The sequence below is a fragment of the Oryza sativa genome, chromosome 9 (assembly GCF_034140825.1).
Source record: "Oryza sativa Japonica Group chromosome 9, ASM3414082v1".
In the NCBI taxonomy this organism is placed as follows: domain Eukaryota; kingdom Viridiplantae; phylum Streptophyta; class Magnoliopsida; order Poales; family Poaceae; genus Oryza; species Oryza sativa.
This window is the reverse complement of record NC_089043.1, coordinates 16150735-16166469: the sequence shown is the minus strand read 5'-3', so window position 1 is coordinate 16166469 and position 15735 is coordinate 16150735. Positions and strand designations below refer to the sequence as shown.

The window sequence follows — 15735 nt, the reverse complement described above, 5'->3', positions numbered from 1 at the left end:
CATATCATTAAATACATTGTAACATAAGCAAAAGTCTAATGTAGCAAGAGTTAATGGTGAGAGAGGTAAAAAGATAAAGAAATTATTTCTCATGCAAGAAATTATCTCTACACAAGAATTAAGAATGAAAAGATACTATCTATATAAGAATAAATAGGTGGATAAAAAGAGAAAAGAGAGGTGATTGGATGGGAATTTAATTTGAAGGCACCCAACCCAGGTCATCCCCAACCCTTTATTATCAGTAATATGTTTCCTCCTTTGGAAGAAGAAAGTAGTGTTGAATAATTTAAGAAAGTAGTGTTGAATAATTTTGTTATCTTTTGTCTCGTCTCTATTATATAGGAGTATATCTGAAGTCCGCATGGTACACGAAATCAATCAATCAAACTTATCTGAAACCATTTTTTTTCTTTTCCGACAGATTTTAAACAAATTTGCATGCCTACGTCACTTTTATGTTCCAAAGGATATTATAAACAATTCACGCGACTATTCTTTTACTTTTCCGACAGATTTTAAACAAATTCACATGCCTGCGTCGCTTTTATTTTCAAAAGGATATTATAAACAATTCACGTGCCTACGTGGTGTAGCCACAGAATGATTTTTTACGTCTAAGAGTACGTGTAATTGTACAGGTATTTAGACAGGGACTGAATATGTTAATAGTACTCATTTGCTCAGCATTTAAAACCACTTTACTAGACACCTTGACAAGCATATAAACAGTTAGTTTAATTGGAGCACCATAACCACAAGCACAGTGTGGACAATGACAGTGTGAAAATAGTAACAAAAAATTGTCACCTAGAAGCAAGTTCATAATTTTGCCGAGCTTGAATTATTGGGGTGCAAGGGTTGCTCATTGAACAAGTGCTAACACCGATAACAGAAAAAAAAAATCCTCAAATTAAACATGGCAGTTCTTGGAATCTAATAGACTGCAACAACCAAAAGATGCGCATGCGCCAAGATGTTTTTCAACTCATCTCAATTTCATCTTTGAAATGTAAGTACACCCTGAGAAAAATCAAGGCTTGAGGGCCACCGCAATGCCGACCTTTGAGCTCTTGTCAATGGCCTTGGTGTCAACTTCTGCTGAGATGGTCCACACAGACTTTGGCCTCCACTCGTGCTGGAGCAGCGCGCTGGCCTTGCCGGAATTGTTGAAGCGGGCCTTCACGACGGTAAGCGGGTCGAGAGTGTGCTGGGTACCGAAGGTGAGGGAGTTCTCGTTGCTCGAGAAGCTGTGGGTCAGCTCAGCTCCAACAGCTGTGGCCGAATGGTTCACAATGTGGTAATAAGATGCAGTGAGACTATCTCCCTTGTTGTTCCTGCAAGACAGTTTCAAATCAATTATGGATTTTGGATTTTTGGTAAACAATACAATCAACTAGCAAGTCCTACATATGGGATCAGTTATATCTATCTAAAGATGAGGATAATAGAGATTGATGATTAGTTGATATGAGATGCAAGCCAAGATACTTATTTCTAGATTCAACATATTTGTTTGATTTTAATAAAAGAATGTAACACCAAACGTCAGTTTTCAATGTTGATAAGGTGTGTATTGTGCAAAGTATCTTGATCGTATATGGTCAACTAAAATAGTAGCGGCTTTTGAATGGAGATCACAAACATGGCTTGTAAACATTATCTTGCTCTCTGTAGTTAACGAGAACAAGGAAACATGTCAACTACAATAAGATATTAACATTGATAAGTTTACTCTATTTTATCTCATGTTTCCTACCATTATTGAAAGAGGTAGATCATGAAACCTGATAAAAATATATATATATAAACTCTATTTGGGCTATAAGTTGTTCAGATGGCAAGAACAGACACATTGCTTCTAGCGGGACAGATGGAATGGTCAATAGGATGTACAAATGTGGATTTCACAATAACTTAAAGAGTTATGAAGTTAGAAGATGATGAAGGTAACAATTCACTGTAAGCCCAAGACACTTACAGGTTCAATGACGCGATAAGATCATCATTACTGAAGCTCAATCCAGCATTATATTTGGTCAAGTTCCCCGTGGCGGTATCAAGTGAGACATCAGCACCAACAGCAAGAGCCTTGGTTCCAAAAACACTGGAGAGATTGACTACAGGACTGGCAGTCAAACCAATACTTGCACTAACACCAGCATAATCATGCGAGTATTGAAGCTCAAACTGAAACCAAAAAGAGGGAGAGTGAGGACAACCAACCAAGAAGGTTTCATTGAAAATAAGCAGTAATGTGGTGCATGAGCAAATTACCTTTCCAGATCTTTGATCCGGAACAGCAAAGCTCAAGATGGACTTCAATCCTGGTGTTAGCTCATCAACGGTTACAGTAGTAACAACCTGGCCAAAGATAGAAGCAGTCAATACAAAAAAGGGAGAGCATGGCATAACAGCTAATCACAGAACATATTGCTCAATGCAATCAAAACTAGTAGCATATTCGGTACGAATTCGTCAGATGGCAACGTAAAATCATTTCATATAGAACAAGGATTCAAACCATTGCAATGTAGCAGGCAACCACAAAATCTAAATAAGTTGTGTGCAAGTTTATTTGGGTGTGTCTGTGTATTTCATATAGAACAAGGATTTCAGACCATTGCAATGTAGAAGGCAATCACAAAATGTAAATTAGTTGTGTGCACGTTTATCTGTGTGTATGTGTGCGCAAGCGTGTGCACACGATGTGTGTGCGTGAGAGAAAGAGTCATACATTTGAGTCTGAGTTTGCTTTCACATCTACAGTGATGTTCTTGTTCTTTATCTGTGATTGGATCTCACCAAAAATCAGATCAGCCTTCTTTGTACTGGTAGCAGTGATTGCCTGCATCAAGGAATAACAAGTCAAAGAGCTAAACAAATAACATCATAGCTGCCACAACAGGCATGATTGTATCAAAATTTACAATCATACAGGAAAAGCAACACTAAGATAACCCTCAAATATACACCCCAACCAGTCACCACCTTTACAAGCTATCATTACGAACATGTAATTGATTAGTACAGCCTTTAGTAGTTTAGGTTATTCCAACAATACAAGACAGTTTTGTGTTTATTATGCACAAAATTCACTTTCATCAATGCTTCTCTTAGCAGGAGCACACTTCAACTATTCCACTTACAAGCACTTGCATGAAGGGATTTCTCCCATAACTTTTAGTTTTCTTTAAAAACCGTAAGCATACCAAGGGCAAAGTATAATAATTGCATAATGTACCAAACAAGAGTCCTCCCTGCTTCAGTAATAGACTTGCTTTCTTAAATAAAGAAGACTAATTAAACTAATGTTCTGCAACCAACAAGTTCATGTTCAACCCTCTTTCAAAACAATCAAACCACCAATCAGTTGCCAAGCATGCTGTTGTTTTAACCCAACTCCCTACCTATCATTATCAATAACAAAAAAGACCTACCTAGGATATAGATTACTCCTAAATCATTTTACCACTATCCAAGAGATAATCTCTCGAACAATCTTTTAGCTTACAAATCCCGCGTCTCACTAAGCAACAGGTACATTGCTAATCCTCCTAAACAAGCGAAACAAACCAAGGCACAAGCGAGACCTGGCAAATCTCCCGGCATTCATATACCTCCTACAATCCACTAACTATGGACTATAAATAAACTAATCCATCGCAAAGATCACACATCACACATTAACAACAGCAGGTAGGGGCAGTAAATCACACAAATAAATCAAGAAAGCCTCTTACATACAACAAGTCAACAACAAAAAAAACTCGAGAGCACTTACGACGCCATTGCTGGTGTAGGTGGTGAGGGTGAACTTGTGGTCGGTCTGGTAGTCCCTGTACAGCAGATCTGCAGCAAAAACAAACAACTCATCATCAACAACAAACAAACAAACAAACAAACAAACAAAAAGAAAATCAAATCCAAGAACCACCAAAGCTCTAATCCCACAAGAGAAGGGGACGCGGCCGCTCACCCCTGGCCTTCTTGCCGATCTCCGGGTACAGGCCTGGCCCCACCATCTCCTCGTCGACGACGCGATGCGGCGGCGGATAGCTTGCGCGGGTGGGAGGAGGAAGAAGAAGGCGGCGGCGGATAGGAGGTGGAGGTTGCGGGAGAGGAGAGGAGAGGAGAAAATAAAGGCGGAGGAAAAAAAAAACACGGCGCGGCGAGGCTGCGTGTGGGCCCTGATAAACCCTAGATTTTTATTTCGTTTCTGGTTTTATCTTTTTTTTTCTTCGGTTTTTTTCTTTATTTTATCCTTTGCTTCTGTTATATCTTGAGTTCAAATGACGTTGTTATCTCTAGATGTCTCAAGTATCTAACCCGTCCTTTGGTATCATCTTGGTATCGGATTTTTTTTTGTTGTTCAAAATTCAAATGGTTTATAAATTTGTGATGATATCAGGTGCAGAATGGGTTAGTTCAATAATATTTTAACCATTTATTGCAAATAAATGTAAATACTATTTCATTGAATCTAAATTTCACATTTTCATAATTCACAATTGAAAGTATATTGTATGCCTCTTATCATCTACTTGTTAACTTATCAGCTACAATATTTTAAAACTTAATTTTGATGTGTTTTCATCACAATCTAATTTTCAGCACTGTCTTTTACACCCAACATAATATAGATATAAAACTTTTTTCAAAATTTATTATAATTGTTTCGTTTATTTTGTCACGACTTGTCAGTTATAACTCAAAAGGTCAAAGCCTATGTCAACTAATAACCTGGTTGTGCAGCTATAATTATGTGTTGCTTTTGTTGTGCCCCATAGCATTTTCATTTTTTCAGAGTAGCTGAATACACAGGCTGGAGATGTGGCTGTCTAGCCTGCTGAGACTTGAGAGCTAGAGCATCAAACGGGTTTATTCTTTTCCAAACCATGTGATTGAATGTAAGGATTCTAAGGCATATATTCTCTATTCAACAAGATGTACATGATTGAGCGATGTATAATCAAATAGTCCTTTTGATATTGTGTCTAAACTTTTGATCAAAATCTTGTCTAGCTAGATTCATATGTTCTTATGTTCCAAATCACGAATGCATTGCAATTGTATACAGAGTGCATATCGGTATAATGGAAAATATTGAAAATGCGACAAAGGTCCATGATATATACATATCTTGATCCAATGGTCCAAATGGCCAATGGATAATAAATACATAATACCGTGTGTGGGTTTTTATTTCCATTGCAGCTTAAATGTAACTAAGGCTGTATTCTTTTCTTTAAAACCAGGAAATAGAGAAATAAAATAGTTCTTCTGCTAGATTCTTATATTTTCATGGAACCCACCGTATTGCCTGCTTATACATATATATTGTGAGATTTTCAATAACAAATACTTACTTTTGCCCTAACTCCAAACTGTAACTTCTTTATTTTCCATTAACACGTTTTTTTTCAATCTGTTAAATGGTGTGCGTGTGTTTTTTTTGCAAAATCTTTTATATAGAAGTTTATTTTAAAAATCAAATAAACTTATATTTAAATTTTATAATCATTAATATTCAATTAATTATACTCTAATGGCTTACTTCGTTTTAGCTGTCGTAAAAAAGCTAAACCAAATATATCCAAACTAGGCCTAACTCTTCATCAGCCAATGAGTGAATGTACCGTGAAAGTATAGCACGAATGTCATTTGAGGTTCCATTAGAAAAAAAAATGGAAAAGCAAAATAAAAAGGGCAAGTTAGGGATGACTTAGGATAAAGAAAGAGTTGGATGTTGATTTACAAGCCATGGTACATTAGGCAATTAAAATTCGACTAAGGTGACATTCTTATAAAGCTGTCTCCATAGCAAACACGGCAATTTTAGTTAAAAAAATAAACTTAGGTTGCGTTCGTTGCTCCATGTTGGAAACTTATCCTCCCACACGAAAAACGAGGTGACTTATTAGATCATGATTAATTAAGTATAAGCTAAAAACATAAAAGAAGTGATTAATATGATTTTTTTCAAGCAATTTTTCTATAATTTATTTTCAAGTATTAGCATTTTTTTCTATTTTTTTAAAAAAGAACGCATCATTTAGTAGTTTAGGAAACGTGTGCGTGAAAAACGAAGGAGCGAAGGTTAGAAAAGAGGATAAACGAAAGACACGAATTGCTGATAAATCTATAAATATAATGCATTCTGAAATAAACAAATAAAGAGAGAGAGAGAAAAAAAAAAACCTCCAACATTTTTCAAATGAATCATGCTTCAAAGGCAAATTTTGCTATATGACACTCATATTTTATGTAATTAGCTTATAGATATCGCAAAACGTGTTACCACTGAAAGATACCATAAAAACTAGTAATTTGCTAATTTGCTAAGGACACTTTCGGCTCAATTGGAGAGAAAAAACTAGTAATTTGCTCAGGACACTTTCGACTCAATTGGAGAGAAAAATTCTTTAAAAGGATGAGGATGCCCCTAAGGCCAAAAACTTCCAAGCTGAGGTCGTGTTTAGTTCCAAAGTTTTTTTTTTTCCAAACTTCCAACTTTTCCATCACATCAAAACTTTCCAACACACATAAACTTCCAACTTTTCCGTCAACCAAATTTCCAATTTCAGTGTGAACTAAACACAACCTGTGGCTAGAGCGAAAATGGAATATGATGTATGCTAGCGATATACTTGGGGTGATGGCAAATTTAAAGTTGCATAATTTTCAAAATTTCACTCCATGTTTGAAGCATGTGGTACTAGGGACATTCTCGTCTTTCATAAGAACTTATCTCTTCAATTGAGGCGAAAGTGTCCTCTAGCAAATTATCAGGTTTTAGGGTATCTTTTAACCGTGACACGTTTTTTACGATGACTACCAACAAATCACACAAAATTTGAATGACCTGTAGCAAAATTTACTAGCTTAAAATTGATGAAGAGGGCAAAACCTACACATCAAAATGTCACTTCAAGCCCATAATCCTACCCAAGCCAACATGGCCCAGGCTTTGAGGGCCGTGTCTACGTAGCCCAAAATCAATTAAACAAGAGGTTAAGGAGATGTTGGTTTAGGCCCTGTTTCATTCAGCTTAGAATTATTATAATCTGTATTATTAGAAGTAAGCTGAAAATAAACAAGTAGATTATTATGATATATTATTATAATCTATAAGCTAGATTAGTATAATCTAATAATCTTCTAGGGAGGAGCTTTTTCCGGATTATTGAGTGGCTAAAGACCCACTACCCTTAGATGCTTCCAATAATCTAGAGACAAATAACTCGTAGCTTATTCTAAACCAGCTTATTATAATCCAGCTTAGAGTAATCAAATTTAATAATCTTGATTAAAAAAATCTTAAACTGAACAAACAAGCCCTTAGCTAGGCCTAATGTTGGAACAGCCAGAACATCTTGCTTTTTGGTAGGCTTGTTAGGCTTTGTTATTCCAACTAGAAATTTCCTTTTGAAAAGGGAATGAGAATAGCAGAAATATGTTAGAATGTAAATTAAAGAATTAACCAATCCAAAACATATGGAAATTTACATGAAATTTGCAGGAGTTTTTAACCCAGATGTTTTGCTCTTTTTTTTTGGGGTAAAAATAGAGAAACTGTTTCTTCTGCAAAGGAAAGCAACGCTGTCTTTGCTTTGTCCAAAACAAACTTAAGGCCCCATCAAACGGCATATTTACAAACGAAAAATAATTCATGAATAAAACTTTTATATACGTGTTCTTATCGATCTAAAAGCAACGACTGAAAAATAAACTTCGATGAAAAAACCTCAAAATCAGCTTCAAATTTAAGGTTACAAATTTAAATTTTGACTAATAAGCATAATAATAAGTGAAAAGATGAGGCCATCAAGGAAAAACATTCTACAGAAATAAACCTGTCAAATAAAAAGTTCTATGTATAAATAAACAGGCAAGTGTTTGACTTTCTTGGCCTAATGTATTAGGTATTTTGACAAGGGAATGTTGCTCTTTATTACTTATCCATTTTGAAATATAGCACCCTACATGTAACATTATACTACCTCCATTTTTAAATGCATAATGTTTTTAAATATCACCACTTATTTTATTAAATATATATATGTAAATATAATTTATTATGTTATGACTTGTTTTATCATTAAATACTTTAAAAATGGCTTATATTTTCTTATGCACACTAAAATTTTAAATAAGATATATAGTCAATTGTGAAGCATGAAAGTCAACATCGTACGTGACAAAGGAAAAAAATATGTGTTGTTAATACATTTTCTAATCAAATATTACTGTAATGTACGCCTCCCTAAAAAAACAAAACACTTTCAGGCTCATCCTCGTAAGTTATATTTTTTCGGGACGATGGAATATAAAATACGAGTATTTTATTATCTACAAAGATAATATGGCCTTATCCGTAAAAAAAAAATCAATCTAGGAGTGAATATACCCCATATAACGAATCTGGAGTCCCGTCCTATCAGATTGGCACAGCTCCATCTCCCATATAACGAATCTGGAGTCCCATCCTATCATATTAGCCAAACAGTTTCGATTTTGCTATATCTCACTCGAAAGATTTTTTCTTATCTCTCACTCGATTTTCTCACTCAAATTTACAGTGCATTTTCTTGTAAGTTACAGTGTAATTTATAAAACTTACACTGTAACTTTTGTAAGTTACACTGTAATTTTTGAATCTTCACATGTAAATTTTAAATTTTGTATTGGATTTGGTCTTTTTCTTGAGGATATGGTAATTTAATATTCATTATGGTGTTTCTTAATTGCTTTTTGCTTTTTATTATATCTATCGGATTTTAATATAAAGATTAAAAATCTGTGTGATACGATTATAAAAATCTTTCGAAAGATGTATAGGTACTCCCAACAGTTTTGTGGAGCTCTATCACAAAATAAACTATAGAGTTGTGGAGCTGGGTTTATGCAGCTTCACAACTCCACTCCAGACCCTGAAGCTAAATTTAAAAGTTGGAGTTGTACCAAACAGGCCCTAAGTTTTTTTACGGAGGAAGTAACCACAAAGTTATGCAACAAATCACCTATAAACATCCTGTCATATCAAGATAAATCATATGGCATCATCAGCCGCCCAACAATAGGCATAAGCCACAACGCTGTGGATCTCAAAGAAAAGTCATGACAATGTGCATCACCACACCATCAGCTGCCCAGCATCAATTCTTCCAAACGATCCAATAATCCCTTCCCCCTCCCCATCCAAATCACCTTTTAATTATTCTGCGTCCGCGATTTCGCAATCACCCGAATTCATTTCGTGTTATCCCCAAATCTCGCGTCATCTCTCTTGACCTGGGCCAAGCAATCGATCATCCCGATCCACTCGGGCTTTAAACAAATCGCTGCAAATTTGTTGTTTTCCCCTTAAATTTTTATGCCAAGATCGCTTAAATTCAACCGGCCAGGTGGGGATTTCCTAGGAGAGGAAGGCGATGGCGCCGCCGCGGAAGCAGCAGCAGGAGGAGGAGATGGTTGCCGGCGGAGGCGAGGCGGCGGCGCTGCGGGCGCCGGCGGACGTGATCGCGCGGGTGTTCTCGCAGCTGGACTGCGTCGACCTCCTCAGCTGCTCGCTCGTGTGCAGGTCAGTGAGCAGAGCACGACGCGATTCCCGGTTCTTGCACGCGGCGTGTTCGACGTAATGCCCACCCCGACGCCTCGAGCTCGCTCGATGCAGTGAATCGAATCCGTTTTGCTCGATCTCTCCGAGTCAATGGCTATGATGTAGCTTGCTGTCTATTGGTATCTGCCTTTTGCTTACAGGCTGGATCATAGCTCTGCTCTTAACAGTGGAGAGTTGAATTGATGATGGATCATCGCTGGTGAATTAGGGAGATCCCTAAATCCGATTAATTTTCGTGTTTTAAGAACATTTCGGTCAAGCAAACGGCCATCATATTTCTTGCTGAATTTTCTGACCAAAGTGAAACTACAGTTAGTTTAATTGGTGCTTGATCAGTTGCTAAAAGAAGTGAATACTCTTTTTTTTTTTTGTAAAAGAAGTGAATACTGAACACAAGAATATTCATCTTTTCTTCTGTTACCTCAAGCAATTTGCTCAGTACTAGTACCCTTCTGACCTGAAACTTTGCTCATCATTTTGTGAATCATCAGGCAATGGTACCGCGACTCCGCGGAGCTGCGAGAGGAGTGGAGAAAGGAGTACATGGAGGCCTGGAACCAGTTTGGTCTCTACGTCAAGCAGCAGCCGCAGCAGCCATGCCCGACCTGCTCAAGCTCGATCAGAACCCTGCGAGGCCTGTGTTCCTGAGAACTGCTGCTCCCTCCATTCCCTGTCCTGCCATTTTCACAAAGGCAAAACATTTGTAGATGGCACCAACTTCTGTATTGCACATGAGCATTGGTGGTGGCAGACTTGTGTGTTTTGGGTAGTGTCAGTGCTGCCTCTGCAACAGATTCATCAGTATGTGTGTACATGGTGAATAAAACTGATGTTAGTTACATGGTGGATTGCTCTTCTGTATAATTGTATTGTTGATTGGTGTGTAATGCAGTAATGCAATGTGCCTCTTGATATATGCAAGAAAATTCATGTGAACAAAACCAAACAGCAAATTCATGTGAATCTGCCATTATTGAGCCACCAAAAACCAAGTACATGCACACACCATTATTATGAACATTGCCTCTAGGCCCTGTTCACATAAACCCCTCCAGCTTTGCACAACACAAAGCCTGATAGGCACACATCAAGCTCAATCTGATGGATTTTCTACAACCATACAACACAGCATAATATCACCAAATTCCTGGAACTTGCAATCTGTTATAAGTGATATACCAACCAGTACTATAATATATGTCTGACAAATGGTTTAGCGCAACTCATGAAAGTCTTAACAACCATCTACTCATCTAGTAGGTAACAAGTATAAGATCCACAACTTAAAGAGAGATTTGCATGCGTGTAGACCTAAAATATACTCCACTTAACCATTGCTGTAACATTTAATCTCACACGATATGTTTCTAGGATAGTGATGAAGAACTCCATGCTGCTTGCAAAACCGAAGCCATCATTCAGTCATTGCGTTCGGCATTGGCCTGGAGGAGGCCATCTCTTATCTGCGCCGCGACATCCTTGACTGCTCCGGGGCCATGGGGGATGAACACTGAGGTGGACTTGGAGGAGGCCCCAATCTCCTTCATGGTGTCAAAGTACTGGGTAACAAGAACCATGTCCATGATATCCTTTGCAGTGGTTCCAGGGACATTCTCCGAGAAGGCGAGCACGCTGTCTCTCAGCCCATCCACTATGGCCTGACGCTGCCTCGCGATACCGACACCAGCCAGGTACTTGGACTCTGCCTCTCCTTCAGCTTTCTTGATCTGTAGTATCTTCTCGGCTTCGGCTTTCTCATTGGCTGCCACCCTCAATCTTGCAGCTGCTCAACAATACCATAAATCAAGATGTTAGATGGAAATAATTCTGAGTACATGTTACAGAATCAATCAAAACAATCAATGTGTAAATGATTATGTGATTGATGGAAGGAACTATTGCCAACTCAGTATTCCCAAAAAGCTATTGCCAACTCAATCTTTGGCGAGAAGATCGAAAGCAAGCAACAATTATGCAGGGAAAGGGCAATGGTTACTTGCCTGCGTTGATCTCATTCATTGCTCTCTTGACATGGACATCAGGCTCAATATCAATGATCAGAGTTTGCACAATCTCATACCCATATGCAGACATTGCCTACAGCAATCATAAATCCAGTCAGTCCAAAAACAAATGTTTTCTTGTCTCTAGGATAGCAAATAGTAGACAAACCTTTTCAAGCTCATCTTCAACAGCCTTTGCAATATCATTCTTCTGCTCAAATGCATCATCCAAGTTCAGCTTTGGAACAGTAGCTCTAATGACTAAAAGATAAACGATGTCGCCCAATGAGAAACGTAGAATTCCTTTCGTTCACTAATTAAAAACTTAGCAGGTATATATGATGCTCAAAACTGAAACTGTTAACTTCAACTAGCCTAGCAAAGAACACACGAAGACAAAACTATATATGAAAAGAGATGGGGACTTCGACATGTGAAATAGAATTTTCAGACAGATGGAAGTGCAGAACATTTACCATCAAAGACATACGACTGGATTTGTTCCCTGGTGTTGCTTAGTTTGTAGAAGGCATCAGATGCCTTGTCAGCAAGAGCACGGTATTGCACAGATGCAACAACAGTGACAAAGACATTGTCCTAAATTCACAAAGATCCATACATTAGAGCTAGGAAAAAATATACCTAGTGAGTTATCTCAAAAATGTTAATGAAATATTTCTGTTCTTCACTCATACTGAGTTAGTGAGTTATCTGGGTTTCACTTTATAACAGAAATATGTTCTTCACTCATTGTTCACTTTCCAGCAAAGCATGAAAAAAAGAAAAAATAGAACGAGATTGGAGTAAACCTTTGTCTTTGTTTCGCAGCGGACATCCAGCTGCTTCACACGCAGTGAGAGGTAACCAGCAATTTGCTGTCCTATGCACCAAGGTAAGAAGTGGCACCCAGGCTCTAGAACCTCACTAAACTTGCCGAAATTTTCTTTGATGGCTACAGTTGACTGATCAATCTGTACTAAACCCAAACACTGACCCATGTCTTACCTGCAAAGGAAAACGACTTAAACTTGAAAGATGGTTCAGATACTGCAGAAAGTATAATTTTATTTATTTATCATCTCACAAGTGAAGCTTGCAATGCAAAATCAGTGAAGGTATCACTGAAAAGCGAGGCTACAAATTTTAGGATATGCTTCACAATAATTTGTACAGATTGAAGTTAACAGTCCCAACTCCCAAGTAACAGTTAGAAAAGTGTGAATCATGCCCAATCAGAATGACATTACATGATGACAAATATAAAGTAGTTCGTAATGCAGCTCAATGCTTTGAAAATTAGTAAATCTGAGACACCACAAAACAGCTCAATCATATCAACTCGTGGCACAATATCAAATTCATCCCCCAAAGAACTCATCCCATCTAATTATTTCAAATAAGCGCATGCTTGAGACAGTAAAAAAAGTGGATCATATGCAATCAAAATAATAATACATCATGGAAACTTAAAATATATATATACATATGAAACACCACAACACCTCGAAAAATAAGTCACAAAAAAACATTCAGCGGTATCCGTTAGAAAAACTCGAATCACTAAAACCAACTGATCAGATCAGTAAGCACCGCAAGACAAACGAGTGTTGGCATGGCGCACTAAAAGAACACTGGGATCAAAGGAAACGATCGCCACCAAGATGCAAATTTCTTGGCCACCTAAAGGCAAACTAAACTAGCACACCCAAACTACATAAACAAACAGATCCATCACACAAACCCGCAAAAACGACTCTCGAACCAAAGCTTTTTAGTAGGGTTTAAACACGCTGAATATACCCCACAAAAAAGAAGAAAATATTTCTTCCACTTTAATTTTTCACAAGCATAACCATCTCACAAAATCCCCCCAAAGAACCCCAGGCCCGTGCCCGCATTACCAAAATCCATCTAATACTCGGAGAGGAGATGAAAACCTTCAAGAAATCCTCGAAAACCTTCTTACCTTCGATCGAGGCAGAGGAGAATCCGACGAAGAATTCAAATTCGCCGAAGTAAACACTGAGAGGAGATGATTCGTGAGCGGTTGCAGCTTTGATTTGCTTTGGGGTTTTGAGAGCTCCATCGTGTGGGGGTCTATATATACACACAGACGCGGCCGAGAAGTAGAGGCGGTGCTCTTTAATTTAATTAATTACCGCGATGGACGGCCCAGATCTTCTCTCGATGACGATCGGACGGCGGTGATTCGCCTGTCCGTCGAATATGGTAGTCGCGGATACTTCTTGGTGACGGGAAAGGACTGTAATTAGGAAATAGTTTTATTTTTGGTCGATGTTTTAAGAAAGTTTCTAGTAGGGTTTTATTTTGGTCCATATTTACAATGTCCTGATCGATATATTTATTACCTTTTCTTTTAGAAAATGAGATAAAATTTGGGACTACCTATATTTATAGTTATAGCATCATATTTTTCACCAAAAAATAGTTGACATGTATTTACATTGTAAGTTCCTAAATTACATATGTAATTTTAATGTAAGTCTTAAAATTACATTACATATGTAAATACCAAAATTACGTATTAATTACATATGTAAGTGATGTGTAAGTGGGGTGTAATTTTTTAGATAATGGAAGCTTTATTAAGACTCAGTCAAATATACCAAGATGATACATTTCAACTGAGCTCACCCCCGGCCTCTGCATAAAATGCACACAACCAATAAAAGGACGAAACTAAACCCCCATCACGAAACATAGATGTTAGTGACTATCAATCCGTAGACTAGATCGCCACCTATGCTCTTGGGTAAAAACATCCCGTGCCACCTGGTCCAAACGTCGAGATACCACCGCAATAGTATCCTGCAATCCCGGTTTGTGGAGGATAGCCCAGGTACGCAGCCACCGGGTAACTAGAGTAATAACCTGTAAAGGAGAAGACACTAACTTGTTATAAAAAAATAACCCCGTTTCTGCTTAGCCAAATGGACCAACAAAGAGCTGCTGCACCCATCAAAAGCAGATTTCTCATTTCTTTAGGAACACATGAAAGCCAACGCCCAAACATATGAGTAACATTTCAAGGAGGTTGAAAGTTAGAGGCCATATGAATAACGGACCATACCAAACGAGATAGATGACATTGGAAGAACAAATGTTGAATGGTTTCATCCTTATGACGAAAGCAACATTTTTTACTGCCTTTCCAATTTTGTTTAGCTAGGTTATCCTTGGTTAGAATTACTCCCCGACGTAAGTACCAAAGAAAAACTTTTACTTTTAGCGGTACTTTAATCTTCCAAATACGTCTATTAATATTTGGGACGTCCGTATGAACAAGAGCTATATAATGTGAATTGACCGAGAAGACCCCAGTGGGATGTAATTACTGTGCAAATTTGTATAAATATATAATTAGAATAACAAATTTGACTGCTACAAAGACAGGAGGTGGAGAAACGGATGTTCATTGTGCACACGATGTCCAGCGCAGCGCATCCAAGCCATTAAAATCCAACTGTACTCAGCCACGTAATGTAGCGACACTTTTTCAGCAAATCCATAAAATTTTGGTCGAGAATTATGGTGGTAACATTGACAGGTTTTAAATTTTTGGAGTATATTTTCCACGAACCCACCGGGAAGTACCGTGTAAACTTTCAATACGAGAAGAGAAACAACATAGACTAAAAATATCGTCGATTTTCTAAAAATGAGTTATGAGATATTTCTAAATGTGCAAGCATCTCTCTGTCACATTTCCTTTTTATGTTTGGAAAGATGTACAATATATATGAAAACAGGAATGGTTTCCAATGGTCCATATGCAATGCACATATATAGGAAGATTATATCCCTAAATGATGACCTGCGTGAATTAGGAAGGACACATTATTGGTATAATATAATAGCACTGGCACACATAATTGGATCGTTCCTCGCAAGCTACTATCTTCGAGTAATACTTGAAATTGCAAGTGGCATCCTGCATCATTACAAGGCCTAATTGAATCAGCCTTTAGGTTAGACGTTCGATCGAGAGGCAGTGATACACAAACCAAACCCTCTGTTTGGAACAAGGGAATAAAATCGAATTTTCGCCACCAAAATTCTTCCATCACAAACATGACTAAATTTGTGAGT

General features: G+C 37.7%; 3 protein-coding genes across 3 annotated transcripts; 1 reads left to right on the top strand and 2 right to left on the bottom strand.

The window, feature by feature from the left end:
• Nucleotides 1-664: 664 nt before the first annotated feature.
• LOC4346851 (mitochondrial outer membrane protein porin 1-like) lies at nt 665-4170 on the bottom strand. The gene is made up of 6 exons (NM_001403745.1): nt 3980-4170; nt 3785-3852; nt 2738-2848; nt 2278-2364; nt 1982-2190; nt 665-1337 (listed from the first exon to the last, which is right to left on the bottom strand). The coding sequence occupies exons 1-6, from the start codon at nt 4023-4025 to the stop codon at nt 1034-1036; spliced, it is 825 nt and encodes a 274-aa protein (NP_001390674.1). The 5' UTR covers nt 4026-4170; the 3' UTR covers nt 665-1033.
• Nucleotides 4171-9120: 4950 nt separating this feature from the next.
• On the top strand, nt 9121-10557 carry LOC4346850 (uncharacterized). The gene is made up of 2 exons (NM_001422736.1): nt 9121-9583; nt 10114-10557. Exons 1-2 carry the CDS (start codon nt 9435-9437, stop codon nt 10268-10270), a joined length of 306 nt encoding a protein of 101 aa, NP_001409665.1. The 5' UTR covers nt 9121-9434; the 3' UTR covers nt 10271-10557.
• A 264-nt stretch (nt 10558-10821) lies between these two features.
• On the bottom strand, nt 10822-13695 carry LOC4346849 (hypersensitive-induced response protein-like protein 2). The gene is made up of 6 exons (NM_001422735.1): nt 13592-13695; nt 12435-12630; nt 12102-12222; nt 11795-11886; nt 11623-11719; nt 10822-11405 (listed from the first exon to the last, which is right to left on the bottom strand). Exons 2-6 carry the CDS (start codon nt 12621-12623, stop codon nt 11041-11043), a joined length of 864 nt encoding a protein of 287 aa, NP_001409664.1. The 5' UTR covers nt 12624-12630; nt 13592-13695; the 3' UTR covers nt 10822-11040.
• Between the last annotated feature and the right edge of the window lie 2040 nt (nt 13696-15735).